We start from the raw sequence: 23,426 nt of genomic DNA, 5'->3' as shown, positions 1-23,426 counted from the left end.
CGGTCGAGGGCGTGGGGAAGTTTTGAACGGCTGCTACCTTCTCAGGGAGGGGATGGACTCCTTCAGGAGTGATGCGGTGCCCTAAGAACGACACTTCGTTGGCGCCAAAGGTACACTTGTCGTACCGGACTACAAGGCCGTTTTGTTGCAGGCGGTCGAGCACGATACGCAGGTGACGGAGGTGTTCCTCTTTTGAGGAGGAGAACACAAGTATGTCGTCCACATAACATACACAGAAAGGGAGGTCCCCTAAGATGCCATCCATGAGACGTTGAAACGTGGCCCCAGCATTACGAAGGCCAAAACAGGAGTAATTGAAGGTGTATGTACCAAACGGAGTGGTGATGGTGGTGTTGGGGATGTCTTCTGGGTTCATAGGCACCTGATAATACCCCTTCAGGAGGTCGAGCGTAGAGAAAACCTTCGCTTTGTGCAGGTAGGAGATCACGTCGGCAATGTTTGGGAGGGGGTAGTGATCCGGTTCTGTTTGCATGTTCAGGCGCCTGTAATCCCCGCACGGGCGAAGGGAGCCGTCTTTCTTCAGAACGATGTGTAAGGGTGACGACCATGGGCTGGAGGTCTTTTGGCAAAGGCCCATTTCCTCCATTTCGGCGAACGTCTGTTTGGCGGCTGCCAATCGTTCCGGTGCCAGACGTCTGAATTTTGCGAAGACTGGGGGTCCCGTCGTCTTGATATGGTGATAAATACCGTGCTTGGCAGGAACCGTGGGCGTTTGGCAAAGTTCTGGACGGAAAACTTCCGGGTACGACGTGAGGAGGTGGGCGTAGTCATCCGTGGATGCGCTGATGTGGAGAGCGAGGTTAGAGGGGCGGGTTGAAGAGGTGTCGACAAGTACGAGTCTGCGTTGACCAATCGTCGGTGGGCGACATCGACCAGAAGGTGGAAATGAGAGAGGAAATCCGCACCGAGGATTGGCATTTTGACGTCAGCAACGAGAAACTTCCAATTGAATTTACCATTTCCGAATGATAATGTGAGGTTCTCGTAACCGTAGGTGGGTATCGCAGATCCGTTGGCAGCTACCAAGCGGACGTCGGCAGATGTAGACAGACTACGTCGTGTCTTGAAGAGTTTCCTTGGCAAAAGAGAACGACAAGCACCCGTGTCTACCAAAAATTGCACGCCCGTTCCTGCATCATGTAAAAAGAAAAGATTAGAAACAAGGGAGGCCATCGCCAAGAGCGATGGCCTACTTACACGTTTTTTGGCCTCTGATAATCCTCGGCACATTTCTTCGAGGTTGCCCCGAATCTGAAGTGGTAGTAGCAAAACTGCGGCGGATGGAAGGTAGTAAGTGGCTGTAGAAGTTGTTTGTTGGGGCGCGAGCGATTGGTGGGTGGTGAGTGGCTTTGTCGCCGCTTCGGCACGTCACGGGGTAGGCGTGTATGTCCTACGGCATTCATGTCAGCTTCGGTTGACGTTGAATAGGCATCCTCTTCGTCAGGGGTGGAGGCGTTGATGGAGGTCTTGAAGTGGCTGTCCATAAGGGCGTCGGCTTTGGTCGTTAAGTCCTTTATGGGTAAACTATCGACATCGGGTATGGCAGCGCGTATAGGTCCAGGTAAACAGCGTATCCAAAGGGCACGAAGTAGGTTTACCTCACGAGGAGAGCCGTCTGCGGCAGGTTGCAGGCGAGCGATACTGGTCATTTCCCTGAGGGCAAGCGAAGCCCTTTGGTCCCCCAACGGTTGTTGAGAGAGCTGAAAAAGCTTTGCTATACGGGCGGCTGGCAACGGCGAGTACTGCTGCAGAAGGTATGTTTTGAGGGCGTCATACGCTATTGTGGTGTCTCCTTGTTCATAAAGCCAGTCGGATATTTCCGGGAAGGTGTCCTCGGGTATCGCCGCGAGAACATAATCTGCTTTGGTGGTTGAGTGAGTCACGCCGTTGATGCGAAACTGGACTTCTGCGCGCTGAAACCAAGCAAACACCTCTCCGCTGGCGAATGACGAAAGTTTCAGTGGGGGAGCCGCAGCGCCAACTTCCGTAGAGTCCTCCATAGTACCAACGATGGGGGGGGTGGGGGTGGAAGGCGGTGGGAGCGAGTCGACTTCCGGGGTCACCAATGTGACGGCCGAGAGAAGGTTATAACTCAAAGGCGGGATGCAATCAACTGAGTAACTTTATTAAAGAACACTCTCCTTTATATACAAAACCTCAAGGCAACAGGAATTTTCATGTTCGAGAAACAGACAATGTTAGAGAGGAAAAACGCAGACATGTTTATTCTGGTTCTTTTTAGTGCAAGGGAAGAGCGCAGATTAATATATACAAAATAATTTATGTACAATCATGTGACACACGGATGGTACAAACTGGACGACTATTCGACATTGATCAAAGATGATGTGAATGCGGTAGGACATGAGCACCCACACCATGACGTACTGGAGTGGCAACAAACCTGTCCAATACCCGCATATACCACCCCTCGCTTACGCCCCAACCACTGACCCCTCCAGCCACTTACCAATGCCCATCGGCCACAGTTATGCTACCACCACTCCAAATTTGGGGCTGCTGCGAAGAAATATGGGAAGGGTTGTTTACTGGCCAAAAAACCTGCAGTGGTGGCCTTCCAGCACTAGTCTTTTCTTTTGACATGACTAAAGCACGGGGGTGCAATTTTTGGTAGACATGAGTGCTTGCCGTTCTCTTCTGCCAAGACCACTTTCCAGGACATGACATAGAATGTTTAAATCTGCCGACATCCACCTGGTAGCTGCCAACAGATCTGTGATACCCAACCACGGTTATGAAACCCTCACATTATCGTTTGAAAGTGCTAAAGATGTCTGGAAGTTTCTCGCTGGTGGCGTCACATTGCCAATCCTTGGTCTGGACTTCCTCTCACACACAAACACACACACACACACACACACACACACACACACACACGGAGAGAGAGAGAGAGAGAGAGAGAGAGAGTGTGTGTGTGTGTGTGTGTGTGTGTGTGTATTTAATTTCCTAGGGAAATTTGAGAGTTAGTTAGTTTTCCTATGATAGCTAATAATAAGATCGATAAACGAAATGTATAGTAACTGTGATACCCTAGTATAACATATTATTGCTGATGTAATATTCATTATGAAGAGATTTTGAATATTAAGAAATATATAAAACTCTGTTATTCGTACTGTATGTGCGCATAATCGCAATACAGCAGCGTGACCTTGAGATCAGCTGATGCCAACCAAAAGTAAGTCAAAAGTAATTGTTGATTATTGAAATGTTCAAGAAATTGAAAAATATAAACATTCTTTGATAAACCACAATTAAACAATAATGTCCAATGAAATATGAAGGCTTTATAATAAACTATAAACTAAATAATGTATGAAGCTTTAAAAATAATGTACCCATATGCGGTCAAGCACACATACACAGACACATGTACATACAGAGAGAGCGAGAACGTTGTTTCATGATAACTAATAATGGCTAAAATGAACTGTATGAAAACTGTGATTTCCTGTAACATATTGGCACTGGTGTAATATTCATTATGAAGATATTTCAAATAAGTTAAGAAATTATATAAAACACTATCCTATAGCCTAGGATCCGCAGGTAATGGACTAGTCACCAGACCGCAGAGAGGAGGGGATCCCATGACCTCTCCAAGTGCAGTCCAAGGAGGCAGGGCCTCCTATGCGAACCAGCTAAGCCCGATAGGGGAGTACATTCACCCTATTAGGCAGAAGATGGCATACAACAAGTACTCTGATGTTCTGACCTAAACTCAAAGCTCATGAACAATGGCTTGGAGCAGGTGCAAAAACCCTAGCCTAACCTTACCAGAATCACAATTCAAGGCAAGGCTGGCTAGGATCATAGCCATAGGCTATACTCAGAGGGAAAAAGGGATTACTTTATTCACCAAGGTAACTGGGGAGATTGTATGAAAGTATACTAAAGCCACTAGGTTATTAGCCTAGTGACAGTGAGATCGACTACCTAACTCACCGAAGCTGTCACGTATACTATCTTGGAAGAGGAAAATTATTATGCAAATCATATTTCTTACTCGTATGAATTGCCTAATATCTTCATTTAATTTTAATAACCCTAGGAACTCCTATTATATCATGCAGGAGAGTAAACTAAAAAACCTAGGCTAGGAAGCCTAGCGTCAACAAGATCGGCTACCTAATTCGCCGAAATTAAAGAATACCATTGGCATAATATAACTAATTCCTAGCAATGAAGACTACATAGCTAAATATTCTTATTTCAGCTATAACACCGGGAAAGTCGTTCTGACTAACTAAATAACACATGCGTTATGAACGACAGCACCAAAGGCGCCTCCGGTCCAGGTAATAGCTCTGCCAAAAAAAACATATTTTAATTCGAGTTAAGTCTTACTTTATGGTCAGAGCTAAATTTATACAATAAAAGAATTAAATACTCAACTTTCCAGAGGCAGAAGATGCTGGAGATTGCATAATTATCCAAAATAACGTAAGAGCACTGGGAAAATTCACTGAGCTGGCGCGCTACAGAGAAAGGAATGAAGATGGCCGACGGATATGACGTCATCTGAGTACTCAAACAGTAACGGAGGAAGAGAATTTTGTAACGGCTCCTCTTTTATTTTGCCACTTTTCCCCTCGAAGCGTTAACGCTATGCGGGGTGCAGATTGCTATGTGACGTGTCAAGAATACGTCCCCTGATATGCGATATCCTAAAAGGAAACTTTAAGGATATTCGCGCCAGGAGTTAGAATTCTGGAGACCTTTAGTTAAATTCTCTGGGAATATCACTGTAGTCAAATATACCCTAGGAAGCTACTGAAAGGAACCTTCCATCAGGACATCATGGCTATCTCACCCAAAAATAGATTTTTCGCTTCGCTCAAAATCCGTTGCATGTTTACATGATTATTGAGGAGGGCAATTAATATTTACCTATGAAGCCAGGTGTTGCCTGAACATACTGATCATATACTGTACTAGGCAAAAAGACTATGAATGTGGGTATATATATGATATATGAGTTTGTAAGTCAAATCTATTTTTCCAGATAGAAAATAACTTATATTTACAGAACATACTTGAATGGGTTATTTTGGCTTGCTTTAATCTAAAAGAAATACAGTACATGTATTATTAGATGCCGAATTAATTCTTCTGAATATTTAGTGGCTTGTATAGACTTTAGGTGATTAGGCTGGCTGAAAACATTTGATATCACATAGAAATTGTATTATCATGACTTACAATCGTTAACCTTGATCCATATAAATTTTTTTCTATGTTTTGTAACTTGAAACTTATGAATTAATGTTCTGTAATGAGGTATCCAACATTTTTCATTTTCAGAATGCCAATTTGCTGTCTGCTGTACTTTGCTTGGTAAAGGAATTGGACTACTCAAGCCTGGAAGTTGTTGAGATGGCTGTTCGATGCCGTATGGAGGAACTAGATGATTAGATTCCTTGCGTCTTTCATTTTCTTTTTAAGGGTAATCTGCAGTGTAGGATTTTTCCTTTAAAAGGGATGTGGATATTTATGTGCAAGCATTCTTTGTTATCATCAAGTGTGTTATTTTTTCCTTAGAAATCTATTAATCATGGTTCTTTATCCCTTTGACTAAATTACCTGGGGGATTTATTGTTTTACTTCAGCGTATGTTATGTGATATAGTAGTATACATGATAAGTTAGTATTTATGGTGATTTTTGTATGACATTTTAAGGAATATTAGGCTAAATATATGTAATCATATTTTTAATAGTATCTCTTGTTAAATTTTTTTGTTTATAGAGATTTTAATGTTTTGGAGATCTTGATTGTAAATTGTGGATGGCATTATTATGATGAGACAGGTGTCATCCACAAAGGAGGAGAGCATATTATTTGTTGATTGACATTCTTTAAAGAGTGCTCTTTCTAATAAATGAATTAAATTTTATCCCTGCAGAAGTTAAATCATCGTAGAAATGCTTGAATTTTCATGATTTTATTGCTATAGCTCCCTCAAATTTAAGATATTTCTTCTCAGTGCCAAACCATGATACATTGGCATAAATTGAGGTTGCCATGCTTAGCCTCATAAAGAGGAACAGTTAGTAAGCCAGCATTGCTTGCTTTATGACAATCACACTGTATATTGTGATAGCATTATTTGCAAATGTATTGGTCACTATCCATTTGTGTGTGTATATATATATACATACATACATACAAGTTTCAAATATTCTGGATAAATGATCTGAAGTTGCTATTGCGCACGTTATATATTAGAGTATTATCATTGTTTTAAACACATTTCGATAAGAAAATTAAATAGTTCTCAATGTTGTAGTAACCATGTTTACATAAGTTATTTACCACCTCTTGGAAGTGAACTTTTTTAAAGAGGTAATCGTTGGCTTTATGATATTAAAACTTTACTGATATTGCATAAAGAAAAATTGAATGACAATTTTGTGTCATTAGGTAAACATACTCAGATCATATTTATATTCAGACATTGTTTTGAAGGTAGATTTTTATTTATCATGACCACCTTCTCCACTTTTATTAATGAGGCTATATGAGTGCTTTTTTTTACAAGGATATTATTACTGTTTACTTTTTTATTGAAAAAAGAAATTCATAAAAACTTTGAGGCAACACTCCTTCATTTCAGTCAAATTATGTCAGAAGTAATGCTTTCTATGAATCAGTTATCATGGTCTTTTTTAATGGTTAGGATAAAAACACATTCTCAACTATCTATTCATTTCCTGTTAATTTCATAAAAAAGTGTTGTAGCTCAACTGCATGCTCATCTTTCTTTCATCTTGTGTTTCCCTCCTTTTTTTATAATCATTTTGATATTTTTTTTTTGTGGGAATTCTTCACTCCCATTTTAGACTATCAGTTTTCTGCAGTCATAAAATCAGAGTGACGAACTTGTTTGAGTCATGATTGTGTGTGTCTCTCTCTTCATCCTTGTAAGCTCTGTGTAGTGCTAATATCTTTAGGGCCTACTTATGTGTGTGTAAATTGTCAGTAAATACATCAGTTATGTAATCATTTTAGTTAGCAAAGTGAAACATTTTATCCCCTTAACAAATGCCTTCAAATTGTCAAACAAATTTATTTACGTTTAAAAGATACCAAGGTCTTACAGCAGGTATTGAGGATTCCCTCCTGTCTTTAGAGAAATTTCTCACTTATATTTGATCCACAAAATTTGTTAGGTTAGACATTTAGGTACAAATGTAAATGCATAATGGCATACCAGTCTTTTTGATGTTCAGAGAATGTTTTAAACAAACAAGATGTGAAATGAAGTGAAGAAGTGTAGTCTGACTTTAACATTTGCTTGTTTGACACACTCAAACTTGCTGTAAGGCTACGATTTCCATAAGTTATATTGTAGGGTATATGCAGGATTCACAGTTATAAAACATTAAGTACAGGAGAGCAGTCACAATTGCATATGAGTGAATTCACTTTAACTGAATAGACAAAAGTTTTTATTACACAAATCCCTTGCTTTTTAAAAGCACCAAGATGTATACACAGAACAGGATACATAGTTATATAGAATAGGGTAGCAAGTTGAGTGTGATACTGTTTCATAAGGATTTTTCAAGCCCATGTATAATCATGACTTTTGGTCTTTTCTATCAAGGCACAGTTCTTTTTGGTGTAAAGTTATACAGTAAGTGCTTTTCTCTACATGGTGTTATAAAACTATTGATACTGTTATATAGCTAATGATACTGCTACTTGCGTCTTTTCTCTCAAGGCTAAGGTACACTGTCTTTTCTAGTTATATAAAATGATAGGGGATCTAGGAACAGAAATTATTTGCGGAATTTAACATTCGCTTATGTCGTTTATCTAATCCATGTAAATGTTAAAGTTTGGCTGTATAAAGATTTTTTTAATGCCCATGAAAGTAACTGAATATGCACTTATACATGCTATTGTTTCCATAGGCTTTTATGTGTGTGTGCATACATTAGGTGAATCTGGGTTACTTTTATCGTGAATGGAAGCCTTTTTAAATGCAGGAATCGATGTTCAAACAAAATTGCAAACCTTTCTTTTACTTGACTCGGTTAAGGCAGACAAATGGAGTGAAGAATTATTGCACTAGAAAGTCCTGTAGTAGTATTTCAGATAAATTATTTTGTTCTCTTATTTGATAAAACTATTATTAACTGTATATTTGAGACACTTCAAAAAGATCCTGTTACCATATACCATTTTTATAATTTTAGGTTGTTATTTTATAGTTCCATCCTCTTATTTTTTAGATACAATAATTTTGATAATCATAATGAAATTGGCTTTTACATTAGTAATGAATGCATTTTTCAGCATGTTTGTGTACCAACATAACTTGGCTAGCTACAGACTTAATTGTCTGTTCTTGTCTGGCTTGGTAATGTTTGACTCTACAGTATTAAGCCATCATTTTATTGTCCCTTATACAGAAGTAACTATTAATTGGAAGTGGTATGTCCCATTATTTATCACTTTTGAATACATAAATTTCTTGGTTCATGTTGAAACGGGGCTTAAAAACGCATATGCTACCATGAATTCCTGTAAAGGGTATTATGGTATTTGCCTTCTTGCAGAGGTAGAGCCATTTCTGAGAAAGCCATTCCTTAAAGCAAGCAATTTGCTGGGGGTGTTGCTATAGTAGGTGAAAATCAAGAAAGTTATACCAGTTTTAAGTGTGATGTATGAGATCAACCACTCATTAGGAGCATTTATTAAAGTTTGGCCTCTATCCGACAAAAAAAGCTCCATACTGTATTTGTACGAGTGTTGTAATAGTAGCCATAGCTTAACACACCTGTGTTCTCTGTCAGGTAGCAGTTTAGTAGAGGCTGTGATAAAGATGAACCCTTTGTAGGTTTAGAATGTGGTAGGATCATAGTGAAAGTATAAAAAAAAAAAAATGGGTGCACAATTTATTAAGAGAGTAGGAAACTTCAGATAAAAACTTCATGAGAAAAACAGCAGCCTCTGTGAACATAGTTGATGAGCATAGCATAGGGAATAAAAACAGAGTGAACTATTTAATCACTAAGCTTACAAATTTGGCTCATGACAGGAAGTGGCAAGTTCTTCTGCCACTTTCATAGTCTTTTGGTATTTTTCAGATTGAAAATGGGTATAAATTCATATACTATGGGATCAGCTATGATCCTTTACTCTGTCTCATTGGGATTGGAAAATTTAGGCTATAAATCAGTCACTGGTACCAGAGAGGGGAAATTCCCCTTTCAAAAAAGGAATTTCCCTGTCTGTTTGTGATCTTGTGGCAGAGCAAATTTTATATTAAAGTATATTTATGATATTTGTAAAATAAATAGCAGTTTCCTTCCTCAAGTGAGAGAGGTTCCATCTTTAGCCTAATTGCAGTACTGCATTGCTCCTTTTAGGTGGTCTTCAGCACTTGGTTTGTCTGCCTTAATTATGAATCTGATTTAAGCAAAAGTAAAGGGTTTAGTTTAATGGAACATATATTCGGCTTGCCATTTTATTAACAAGAAATTAAGTGTTGTAGAATTAGAGAGACAATTATGGTTGAGGTAGTCTAGTGTAGATTCAGTAAGCACCTTCTTGATAAACTTCATGCTTTATTGCTGGTAGCTACAAGTTTGTGATATTTTATAAATTTTATAAGTTTTTAGTTTATCAAGCTAATTGTTACATCTACTTCATATGGTTCATTCCTGGTAATGATTTTTTTGTGAAGTGGCTAAGGGAGCAAGGAACCCAGGGCCCGTAATTATCCCAGGTAAAATGAAGAATGAAAGAAATTCACAAAGCCAAGCAGCTCAAGAATTTAAGATTTCTACAGAACATAGGTAAGAAGGGGTCCATAGGTAGTATAACAGTACTCAAACTGTTGTTGATAGGTAAAAGTTAGTGTGTGAGACTACCTTGTAACAGAGTAGCAGCAGCAAGGGCAAAGGTAGGGGTGAGTTATTAATATGAAATGTGTGTTGATGTACTCCTTACAAGAAAGGTAACAAAAATAGGTACCTCAAGTAGAGCAATATTCTAGAAAAACTAATAAGGTTTATGCAAATGGGATGAAGAAAGAATGTTGGCACCACAGTAAAATGACTGTGTTTTATTTACTTTTAACAGTTTGATCCTCATGAACAGCTTGTCCTTTAAAACTTTAACACCGTGTCTTTTTGTGGGGCACACTTGTTTATTTTTTATTTTTAGTAAGTTCTTTATTTGATTTCTTATTTATAACATTTCAGACTCCTAATTCCCATAACATGTTATGTTTTTTTATATAAATACTTTTTGTGCTTATTAAAAATAGTGTGTACAGATATATTCAGGGTTCTTTCTATGATTTTAAAACTTTACCTTCTTGAGATTATCTTGAGTTGCATTTATGTAAACTAAAAGAAGTTTAATTGAATTGCAGTTACCAAAGATTGCCTTCCTCTCATTTCATTGTAGTTTTAATTTTCTCTCAGGGTCTCTGAACCAAGGCCTAAGTACTTGTCAGTATGTTGCATAGTGTTAGTTCATTTACTGTACTAGTTTTCACAGTAGATGTTAATGTACCTTAAACATAACTTTTCTTTGTAGCATTAGAAGAGGTTTTCCCCTCATCATCTAAATTAGCTTTTCTATTGTCTTAAACTGTGTATGATAGTGTATGTATTAAGTAAAACAGAATTTATCCCAACAGATCATCTAGCTATGGTTACATTTGCCCTACTGTCATAAAGATTTTTTTTTATTGTGATTTGCCTTGTAACATTTAAGGTGACCTGTAGCATTATCGAATGTTACTAAGACTGCAATTTGATAAAATTTGCAGATTACTTAGAACAGAGAAGTATTATTTTTAAGACCTAAATAATCTTCTCTTGTACTTTAATAGTTAATGTTGTCATTTTATCCTCAACAGTTAAATACTTTGTGAATTGTATGTAAACTTATACAAGACATATTTTATGAGAATATTTTTTATCATTTGTGTTATTCATTTGTGCTTTTTTTGAACCGCCAGATTTAAACCAAATATTGTCAAGAAGTGGTATACTGTATGTATATTTTTAGTTAATTTTCATAGTACCCGTGATTAAGACCTTATAGTATTGCATATACTTTCTTCAAGTGGGTAAAATATACACCTTGCATGATTGTCTATCATTGTTTAGAGGTATTCATAATGGAATATTTTAGCTTAGATATTCTAATTAGGATCTTTGAATCTTGCATCAAGATTTACTCCTTAATCCCTATAGTTCCAAGACGATGATCGTCCATAACTGATAACTCTTCCATCCATTTACATGTGTGTGTGTACTAAATATGTATGCTGTATCTATGATTTAGTGACTTAAAAGTATTGGCCATAAGTTGAGTGGACATGGTCATGGCGCTTGACACCTTACCCCAGATTATTAAATAAAACAGAAGAATGGCACCTTCTAGAGTCACCCCTCTGAAGATATATATATATGTATGTATGTGTGTATGTACGTATGTATGTTTGTATGTATGTAATATGATAGCCCTGGAAAATTTTTCCCTATTTCATTAGAAAATGGATGTATTCCACATAACCTATGATGCAATTATGGGATATATATTTTTTTTTTAGAAATATACTTTTATGGAAGCATTTTATGGTGCAGTATCAAGTTGATGATTGTTTGCGATCTTGTTATTTCATGTAGTTTAGCTGATCAGAATATTGTCTGAAAAAGGATGTCGGGTTCTGGAACATTATGAATTATATTTTATTTCATTCCATTTGCATCAAGTTAAGGTTGTATAAGATAAACAAGGAAATTATGGATTTTCCATTTAATCATTTTAGTCCACAGTTGTTTTCATGTTGTAATAATAGTAAATAATTAAAAAAAAAAATTACATTTTCTTAAGTTTGGGATATTTCATATTGAATCTGTGTTCCCTTTTACTTGCCTCTAAGTAGCTGCAAATTAATATTTATTTACATAAAAAGTGCAAGTGAATGATTTACATGTCCCATAAGTACCTTTTGTTGAAAGCAGACCATCTCAAACCTAAGCAATTTGGGAGTCCCTAATAATTCTTCAATTTTTAGCTAGTCATTTCATGTCTGTTTGTCCAAATAGATTGTCTTGCTGAGTACATTGTTCTTTGCATATTTCTTCAGATGATTGTTGAATGTGTGATCTTAGGCTGTTTTTTGGATGTGCATAAAAAATTACTGTGAAAAAAATAATACTGTATGATGAATATTAATTGTTGAGTTTGTGATATGGGTATTTTATAAAATTTGTCTCATGCTATTACATTAGATCCCATGCATACCCTTCTAACCCAACATTTGTCGTTTCAAGTGCATCATTCAACATCATAGGTCAGTAACGTTTTGGGCACTCAGCAATTTTTTGCATTTGAGAGTGACTCTTGAAATTTCTTTTATCTTTTGAACAGCATCCAAAATTATAGGACTGCATATCTTATCATTAGTGATTGGGTTTATTCTAATAGCAAGGCTTCCAAGAAAAATCAAACAATTTGCGAGTAATGGAACATGAGCCATATATAAATCTGATTATTACTACAAACAAAATCCTCTGATTTGGGAACCAGTCATTTGTCATCATTTAAAAATTTCAAGGTAATGTAGCAAGTGCTTCCATAAATTTTATGCTTAATGATCTCAAAGCCAAATTTGGATTTTTACTTTACTCAAGTTTCTACAACCTTTGGAGCTTCCTAATCTGGTTACCAGATGTAACATCGGAATACTATAAAACTATAAAAAGTTTAACAAAACAAGAGGAAGAGAAATAAGATAGAATAGTGTGCCCAAGTGCACTCTCAAGCAAGAGAACTCTACCCCAAGACAGTGGAAGACCATGGTACAAAGGCTATGGCACTACCTAAGACTAGAGAACAATGGTTTGATTTTGGAGTTTACTTCTCCTAGATGAGCTGCTTACCATAGCTAAAGTCTCTCTCCTACCCTTACCAAGAGGAAAGTGGCACTGAACAATTACAGTGCAGTAGTTAACCCCTTGAGAGAAGAAGAATTATTTGTTAATCTCAGTGTTTTCAGGTGGATGGGGACAAAGGAGAATATGTAAAGAATAGGGCAGACTATTCGGTGTATGTGTAGACAAAGAGAAAATGAACCATAACCAAAGAGAAGGATCCAATGTAGTACTGTCTGGCCAGTCAAAAGATTGTTACTTCAGCTTGGATGGTCTGTTTACAACTTGCTTTTAGGATTACTTATTTGACAAGAGTTGATTTTTAAAGGAATATGAGTTTTATTAATTTTCATTTTACATTTTAGTAGTAGTGCTGACTGAGAAGGAAATGACGTTTGATTATGTAGTAGAGAATATGTGCAGGCCAAATAAGGCTGTATTCCAAGAGAAATACAGTATTATAAAGTACAGTGCTGTACTATGATTCTTTATATTTGAGTTTATTTTAACGACCTGATGATTGCTGCGCTATATAATTTTTGAGAATGCTGTACATGTAGCATTTAATATCTAGTTAAATAGTACTGAGCATTGATGAAATATTTTTATTCGACAAGGCTACAGTTTTTCATTCTTTTTCATAGTGTCTCTTGTTCGTTGTATAATTTCTTTTAAAAGTTTCCCTGTGGGCTGAACAGAATGTGGAATCTCCAGTACTTACATTATAATTTATTTCAGTTTAAGCAGTTAAACAATTTTATGCTTCATATCTTTTTATGGAATAGGGAGATATTGAAATAGGGTGATTTTTTGTTTGTCTTATTTTATTACCCTTCTACTCTAGAAAGGATAATTTCCAAGAGAAAGGAATATATTTAAATCTAGTGAATTATGATGTATATTTAATTTAAATATTGGACTTAAATGTACAATTTTATTAGTTTCTTGGTAGTATTTTCATAATTAATTGATATTCAAAATTGAAATTTATGGTTGAGAAAAAGCATGTTTGATAATTTCTCCACTTTCCTTTCCAAACTTTATATTATTTATATGACACCTTCCCTGACATGTTGATTCTATCTCGAGGCCTGGCTTATTTTGACATTTACTCCAAAACCAAATGTTCCCCATTTTTTTCCTTTCAAGAGATCTATGCCGATAGAACAGTACAGTATTGAGAAACTAATGATTAATGGCAATAATACTTTTAAATCAAATTGAATGTTTATGCTCATTTACCAATTTGCTCATATTCTGAGTAACTCCTAAACTGAAGTACCATTACTATTATAATACATGTCGCCCTCCTCCACACTGACAAATGATGTCAAGATGATGGGAAATAGGCGTTGGCTTCAAAACTGAAAGACATAGTATTTATGGCATTCCCAAGCCAAAGTCAATGCCCTTAAGAGCTAGTTGGTCTCAGTACTGCTCTAGAGGCTTAGGCTTATTGAAAGGAAAGAAAACGTTAATGTTTGCAGTTAACGTAGATATTAGCCAGGCTTCGAGGGAGAAGTGATATGAAAATCAGGTGAGTAATGGTAATGAGTTTTGTTAGTAAATTTTAATTTTTTGTATAAAAAGAGTTAACACTTTACATACAAATACTGTTTAATTGTTGTCTAGTGGATTTAATTGCATAAGATGACAAAATTGAACTTTCAGCCAGAAGTCATTTTGTCTTTGTTGCTATGTCATTAAATTGAAGGGGGTATTACATTTATAGGTAGAATTGCTGATACTTCTGTGCACAAACATTATGGTTACCATTTAGTTATTAAAGGTTGTTTTTCTTTGATGAAACATGGATTAATTTTCTCAAATATATTTAGGTAAATGTTGAAAGATATACCAAAGAGTTGATGAAATTTACCCACAACATTACTACAGCTACACCAAATGTTTTATCCCAATGACGCTTACTTTCGCAATATTTCTGATAACTACTGTATGTTTGTGTTCTTGTTGCTTATACTTAGTCTAAACTCATTATTTGTTATTAAATAAAAACAGAATTAAAAGCACAGCTGTATGAGTAAATGTTTTACACTTGCTTTTAATGCAGCATTTGTGTAATGGTGTTGCTTGACAGTATGTGTAATCTGAAGATGAGAGAGAGAGAGAGAGAGAGGTCTTCTATCCACACCAAAGGATATTTTTATTGTTGTTTTTTTTATATTGTGGTTGTACATCTTTATGAATATCATTTAGCATGAAAGAGGAAAGGAAGAAATTGTATTTTTGTGTGGAAGAACTTAGGTACTGTACCTGTCTACAAGCAGTGAAAGTATTGGCAGCTTGAAAAATTATTTCATTCAAATTATATTGATGATAAGGTAGAAGATAAGAATGAATAATTTATCCATGAATAGCACTATAAGGAACCAATTTGTGATATTTCTTTGAAATTAGAGCAAATTTCCTATGAAAAAGTGAGTTGTGTAGATGGTCGGGAAAATAATTGCACTAATTATAATGTGAAACTTTCTAATAAAAGTTTTTGATGATTGATGATATTAATTTCTTGTGTGCAAGATATAAGTGTTGTTGGGTAATTTGCTTTTTACATGTTTTCGCTAAAATTCACTTTGATTTCTGAACATCTGAATGTAGTATTTCTGATTACATACAGACTAATATGCAAATATAAAAGCATTAGCTATGCATTGTGAGGATTTGTACACTAAATTTTAAAGTTTTTTCTCAACTTTCAAAGATGGAAAGGTTTTTAATACTCTGTCTTTAAAAATTTTCAAGAGTGTCATTTCACTTCCTTAATCTTGTGAATGGCATTGCTACTTAAGACATTAATTCCTTGTTAGGGGAATATTCCCATTAGTGCATATGACCATGCACTCATTGAAACATTTAATGCCACAAGAAATTCATATTTTATAGAATTCTCTTATACTGTAAATCATTGCATCAGATATGAAATAGGAAAGTTTATCATTTGTCTTGTCAAGTTTTGTTTAATTAAAATATTAAAATATATTTTGTGCCTTACCTTTTTATGTTGAAAGGAAATCTTAATGTCTACTCATGTAAATAATGCTGTACCACTTAACTTTTTTCAGTCTTTGCTGTTCTTGTCATCTTTCTGTACTAGAGGAAGAATGAGATGCCTAGTTTGTATCCTTATGCACTTTGTAATTTAATCTTTTTACAGATTTTGTTAAAACTTATGGTTGCTAAAAGTCTGTGGAAACCTTATAATATTTGTTTTTCTTTTGCATTTCATATTTTGCTTTACCATTTACTATGTAGTTAGCAGTTTTGAAACCAGCATGATGCTGTTTTTGATATTTTCTTTCTCTAATGTTAGTTATGTGATCATCTTAATTTTGTAACCAGGAGATATGTGATATTGCGATGCATAGAATCTTTTTTCTTACATTCTAAGGAAAAACACTTATAGTTTATTAGTGAAATGCCAGTTAACCTGGGTCCACATGGCCTTTACCTTTGGTATTGAGGAATGGTTTTTTTATGTTGAATAGAATTCTCATTAGGATTAAGTTTGGAATTCCAGGTCTTCTGATGCTCACAATCATAGTAATAAGATATCCTATGTTTTCAACAAGGTTACACCTAGGAGTAGTATTTCTATGCATACACTTCATCTTGTTTGGGTCTGATCATAAAAAAAAATGTCTGATTTTTTCAATCTTTGGTTTTGAGTCTTTTGTGGTTTTCTGTTTACTGGTTATCCTTAAATAAATTCCAAAGATACTTAAAAAAAAAAATCAATGAAATATTTCTCCGAGACTGAGAAATTCAAAAGTATATTTTAAAGATCCTTTACTATATTAATTTTTTCAATGCACTAAACTTTTTTTTTTTTTTTTTGAGCATTTGGCTTCTGATTAGGATCAGATGAAATATCTCATTTTACTGTTTAAGACAGCTTATTTTTGGATGATATTTAAACAAATTACTCAAGGTAGACTATGGTGTTGATTGTTATTCAGAGTCATCTTGCATTAGTGTTGTCAGATTCCTAAACAGGGTTAGGTCCAGGTGTATAGTTTTAGGTAATAATTATCTCTTGATATGAGTTTTGGGTGGTTAATGAAGTTTATTAATAAAGGTAATTTCCTTTCTATCTTTCCTTCACTAACCCACCTCCATGAATGTTTGGAAGGCAGTAATATGAACATCAGGGGAGTTTTGTAAAAATAGAACAGAATTTCTAGTTAAAAATTTTATCATCTCTATACTTATCTGATGTTCATTTACAATTCCCCCTCCTGTCCACTGACTTGTGATGGCAAGAGGCTAATTATTTGGTTTATAATTCGAGACTGAAAGATGAGGTAACAATGATGCTTCATTGGCTAGGTAGTTGTCATCGTCTGCCAGATTGGCTTGATCCTTCCCAGAGGCGAAAGGCATTTTCGAAGGAAAGAAAAGAGAAAATTTTTACCTTAGGGTAGGTGTTACCATTTTAAACAGTTTTGGGAGAGAAGCCATATGAACATCTGGTGATTATAGAAATAATCAATTTTGTAATAAAAAAAAATCTTCACAATATTGCTGTACATGTTTTATAAATCATGGCAAGGTTTTGTGTTGTCAGTATTGAAAATTAAGGCTAAATTATTTAATTTAGAAGCAAAAATTAGTGATATTAAGTGAGAATAAGGTAACATAATGAAAAAGGTTTCATTTTGGTTCTATTCTAGTACACTATATGAAATGTGCTGCATTTTGTATACTGATAGAGAAAATAGAACTAGCAAAATGACTTATTTACTATAAGGAAATTCATACTTAAAGACCTTTTAATTACATATGGGATTACTTCAGATTTGATGTTCCTAAGGTATGGGAAGCAGAGCATTTACACAAAATTCTTAAACTGAAATGTGGGACAACAATCCTTTGGTGGTAAGGTGTGATATTTTAATTGTTTTTGTATACAGTAGTTAGGTTGGTATTAACATAAGGTTTTTATATCTAAATATTGTGCAATTAATGTATTTAAGTTTTTATTCATTATACCTTTGTATTTAGTTATGATTTTGTCATATTCTTCTGCTAAAGATTTCAAGAATATTTTTTTTGCAACAATGCTACTTTTATTTATTTATGCAATATGTTGATAAACCACTGTGCAGGATGGGTCAGATAAAATATAGTAGTTTTTGAATAATTTTGTTTAGCTACTAAAAATTTTTTTTGACAAAATTGCAGATCTTAAATATGAAGTATTTTGAGATGTCAGCCTCTTTTCTATGCAAACACTTGAAAGTCAGATACATAACTTAGAACTTGCCCAACAGTAGAATTCCAGATCCAATATCTTGTGAAATGTCAGCCTCATATATCTGTAGAGAACTTAAAAAAATTCCATCGTGAGGCTGAGCATAAAAGTCAAACATATACCATATATACCTTGGGCTCCCACAGAAGGAATGTCTGGGGCTGATCCTGCCTCGTACATTTAGAAGGTAAGGACATAACATTTTTCCTAGTAGTTATTTGGCTGTTAGAAATTACAGTACTGGCATGTTATAAAATGTAGATGCTATAACTAGAGAGAGAATCAGCGTAATTGTCTTATAAGATTTTGTGAGGCCCTTTTGTAATTAAAACCCTTCTGAACATGTTGAAGGCCAATGGAGGTAAGCTTTTGATGAAAAGTTCCAACTTGAACATCATTTTTATTTGTACTGAAAAATATCCCTTAATAGAAATCCTCCTGTCAATGATGGGAGTTTCTTCATTCACCTATAATGTAGGATGGACTTCAGTAGACTTCATTTGTATGTCCCTGCCTCCAAATTGATTTAATATTTTATTGAGTACTGTACTTTATTGGAATGTCCCTTCCTGCAACGACTGAGATCCTGAGCATAGTCTGATTCTTCATTATTTAATACAGAATAACATTTTCTTACTATCTTTTCGTATCCGGGTAGTTTGATAGTACAACTGCTCCCCTGGGAAGACGATTGATTATAAGTAAAAAATTTGACAGTACTGAAATGTGTTTTGGCATAGGATAATAATCCACCTCTTTAAGGAACCCACCTTCCTTTCTGTGGTAATCTTATCAACCAAACACAGCTAAATGTGGGCCCCTCCTACCCCAAAAAGCAAAATAAGTTATGCTAGAAATTTTCACCTCTGCTATATCAGCTCCCACCTATACTGTGGGAGCCCCAAGTTGACAGCTCAGACTTTTCCTGATATTTTGTACTACTAGTTTGTAGTGTTAGTCTTCAGTCATGTAACTGGTTCTCATTGTTTTATGACAGAGGAAAACCAAGACTTTCGAGTCGGAAAACGTTTCAGGCTTTAGTCACATTTTAAATACCGAAGCACCTCCATGTAAACCCATCCTCTACAGCCAAAGTAAGTGTATGAAATGATTTTAAGTCTTATGTACAAGATGCATTTTGTTTGATTTTTTTTTGTAAGGTTGATTAGTATTTTATTATCATAGTATTAGTTTGTTTTATATATTTTATACCTTGTAATTGAAAGGCAAGTTTTCTATATCTTTTTCCATTTTATGAAGCTCGTCAGTTTCCTGAGCAAAAATAAATATTGCACTGTAAGATTCTCAATTTATTTATTAAGCATTCTCATCTTTTGTTACCCTCAGTGTACCTCTTGAAACTTATTTATGATTTAGCTTTAAAACTTGAAGTTCCCTTCAAGAAACTGGATTGTAATAATTATTAAATATGTTTCAAATCAGTTGCAGTACCTACAACTCCTGGTGTACAATTAACAGCCAAATTCTCAGTAACCCATATTTCCACTATAATTTTATCATTGTCCATAACATAAAAATAATAAGAAACAAGGTTATCAAAATTCATCCCAGTCTTGTGAGTTCTGTTTCTTGTTAATGAATTGCAAATAATGAAGCAGAAACACTACAGTGCCTCTAATAGGTGAATGATCTGACTTGCTGCTATTGTGATTACTACTAACTACTTTAGAATCTGAAAAATAAGCTTACGAAATAGAAGGCCAAATTGTTCTCTGGTATAATTTTCTTAAATTGAAGTCGTACTTATTACTAGAAATATGTAGCAGGACTATTTTGACCATGCCTGTTACAGCTTTAGAAAGAGGATCATTTGTTTTTTACTTTTATAATTGTTGGAAAAATATGTCAATAATTTAGTGTCTCTGAAATGTGATTATTCTCTTCATAAAACTTTGTTGTTATCCACATAATCTCAACTACCAAGTGAAATGTAATGAAATACTTTTCATTACCTATTGTTTCAAAACTTATAGTCCATATGCTGAATATATTTTAAAACTAAATGTTGAGTGTGTGGTGAAAAGAAAAAACTATTACACAAGGCTCAAGTATCGAATCTTTTTCTAACATAGTACGAAATATTACTCCTGTGAGGTGATTTTACAGAATAGCAATGTGATTTATTACAAGTAAGGGGGAAAGGAATATGTGACAGGAGATGCGTTTATAGAATTTGCCAGATATGCCTTGCACCTTTCAACCATATTTCTGTACACTCATATTTGGGAGTAACATTATAAAGCCATACAAGAAATCTCATTGGCTTGCAATAGCAATTCAGGTATATTTTGTGTCTAGGAGAGTGGTATTTCAGTTCAGTGGCCTGGTTAGAATAATATTTCTGATAGGAAAATATAGTATAGAATTTAGGCTTGATGCCAAGCTCTGGCACACAAAAAGTCATTCAGTGTGCTGTAATGTGTTTTTGCAAAATTTTTGGTAATAAAGTCTCGAGTTTGTTTTCTGAATCAAGCAAAGAGGTTTCGATTTGCTCAATATAAACATACGATAAACATTCAATTTGTGATTGCTAGATTTCTTTGATAGTCCGTAAAAGAACTCCTTGTGGGTAATGTCCTCTTATACAATTAACAATTTTTGTTTCTAGATTTTGAAATTCTTAATTGCGAACCTGAATTCCCTCTTTCATTTTTTTAACTTTTATCTGCTCTTATTTTTATTTTTATATACTAAAACAATTTACTTTTCTGCTCTCTTTAGTTAACAAGCACCCTAAAATACAGCCATTGATGTCTACACCAGGGAAAACGCCCCAATCATGTACACAATGAGTTATGTGCTCTAAATATATAATTTTAAGTTAAAGGTATTGCCTCTCACACCATTTCATTCTCCAGTAAATTTCAGGAAATGTTTAAGAGATATCCAATAAAAGTTAGTATACATTAAAAGATATACTGTACTGTATTGCATTTTTGCAATGATTATTGAACTTTGTCCTTGAAAATTAATTTTTCCATATGGTATATTTATTTGCTTGTCCACTGAACTTGGGATATAGCTGTCATAGGCTGCCCAAGATGATTGGTGATTAGTTGAACTATGTTCTGGGAGTTAGCTCAATGGTCTGTAATATTTCAAGTGGTACTGTATTTACAGAAAAACTAAAGGATTCTTTATATTTACAGCCACAGTACAGAGAACATAATGATATTCACTTGGTATGATAAAAAAATTAATCCACACTTGAATTTCAAGGATTTCAAACAGATGATGAATGTTAAAAAAAAAATCTCATTGTTTTCAGCAGTTTTTTTAAATTTTGGGTTAGTGATTTTTTGCATTCTTAACTTCATTGTATTTCATTCCAACATAAGAAGGTACGTAACAATGAAATCCATAGCTCTTTAAGATCTAGTTAGTCAGAGTTGCAGCCTGATACCATTACCTACTTAATTTGGATCCATGTTTAGATGAAAAATAATTTTGTTTCCAATATGAAAGGACTGAGTCCCATTTTGAACACACTTTTTTTTTTTCTTAAATTCCTCAGTTTGGTGATTATTTTACATTAGAGGCATTTTACTTAAGTCTGTGTAGCATTATGTAATACTTTGTCAAATGTGAAAAGTAATAAATACTTCTGTGAAAACAGAATACAAATTATACCGTTGAAAAGGAGATTGGACAAGCCTGGAGTTCATTTATTTCCTTTTTTTATTAGACAAGCAATCTATTTAAGAATTTTAAAAGATAATTTGCTATTGAAATGCTATACTTCTCTGTTAGTAAAACTTTTGCTTAGTATATAAGAAAGAAAGTTGTGTGCTTTTGACTTAAAAGGGTTTACATTTTTGGCTTCACTGTAGATAGTTGCAGTATGTAATGTCAAGTTCTTTTAATTTATATCTTATAGGCCAAGAATGTACAGTACATTGAATTTGAAATAGAAACTGACAAGATTTTCCTGGCTTTAGAAAGTCATATTATTTGACTTGATAGATATTGTGAACAAAAAGGAAACACTATGCAAAGACTTTTTTATTCTTATTTCATAAGCTTAACAAGTAAATGATACCAAAAAGGAATTCAAAGCAATTGCACAGTTAGATCAATCACTTTAAAATAATGTGTTAGTTCGGCACTTTTCTATCCTGGGATTTTTAACTTTGTTTTCCAAATATATACTGTACATTGTATATTTCATTAACAAATTTATTCAATACTAATTAGTGCCTGACTTAAAAAGATGGGCTTTTATTGCCCAATTAGGTTTTTAGCATGCATTCAGAATAACAAAAGTGATGGTATTTATAATTAGAAATTAAAAGTAGTGTATCAATACTTCGTTGTTTCATTATAAATTTTTCTTACCCTTCTATCTAAGTGTAATTAACACTGCATAAGATAATACAGAATTTATTTAAATGGTATTACATTGATACAGAATTTTTTTTTTTTAAATTTGTGTATTTCCAGATACGTACAGTAGGTTATACTTATCAAGGATTATTAAACGTAAAAGTCATATCTCATTATCTCCTAGTTAAGATTTATATATTTAGCTACATAAGAAAAAAGGACCATATTTTACAGATTTATACATTCTTTTGGAATTTAGTCTCCAAGTATCATGGATAAGTAAAATATTTTCCTAGCAATTAGAGGAAACCTCTTTTAAAGTTACCAAGACTGGGACACTTGATCAGTAAATGCCTCACAGCAAGGAACACCAAATAATCATTGAAAAAAACATTGACCAATAAATATTCATGTATTACATTATTGTACTAAATTCTAAGACAATTTTAAGTATTGTTTCCTCATATTGTTATATAACTATTATTTCAATTAACCTTCCAATATTTATTTCCCATACAATATGTCTTGAAAGCCTTTATTTTAACCAAAAATTTAGAAGAGTATGTTTTTTTTTCAACAATTTACATTGGCTTTGTTGTAGTAGGCTACCTGAATGCCATCACCAGGTAGTAGCTCTTGACATGTGATTACCATACATCCCTTTTACTCTTGTCTGTTCTTGACACGTAATGCTCGGGTTTGCTCTTAATTTTGAGTGATAGATTAATGTGTGTATATATATATATATATATATATATATATATATATATATATATATATATATATATATACATATACATATATATATATATATATATATATATATATATATATATATATATATATATATATATACAGTA

General features: G+C 34.2%; 1 protein-coding gene across 3 annotated transcripts in view; it reads left to right on the top strand.

Moving 5' to 3' along the window:
• Positions 1 to 22,548, top strand: part of LOC137625647 (uncharacterized protein F09G8.5) — a 223,814-nt gene extending 201,266 nt beyond the window's left edge. For all 3 annotated transcript variants that reach the window (XM_068356568.1, XM_068356558.1, XM_068356564.1), the window contains one exon: positions 5,347 to 22,548. In XM_068356568.1, the coding sequence (XP_068212669.1) occupies positions 5,347 to 5,457 (111 nt within the window). In that variant the 3' untranslated portion in view covers positions 5,458 to 22,548. The remainder of the gene's footprint in view (positions 1 to 5,346) is intronic.
• The last annotated feature ends 878 nt before the right edge of the window (positions 22,549 to 23,426 follow it).

This window comes from Palaemon carinicauda, chromosome 2, assembly GCF_036898095.1.
Source record: "Palaemon carinicauda isolate YSFRI2023 chromosome 2, ASM3689809v2, whole genome shotgun sequence".
NCBI lineage: Eukaryota > Metazoa > Arthropoda > Malacostraca > Decapoda > Palaemonidae > Palaemon > Palaemon carinicauda.
Note: the sequence above shows the minus strand (reverse complement) of the source record. Positions and strands in the feature narration are given on the sequence as shown.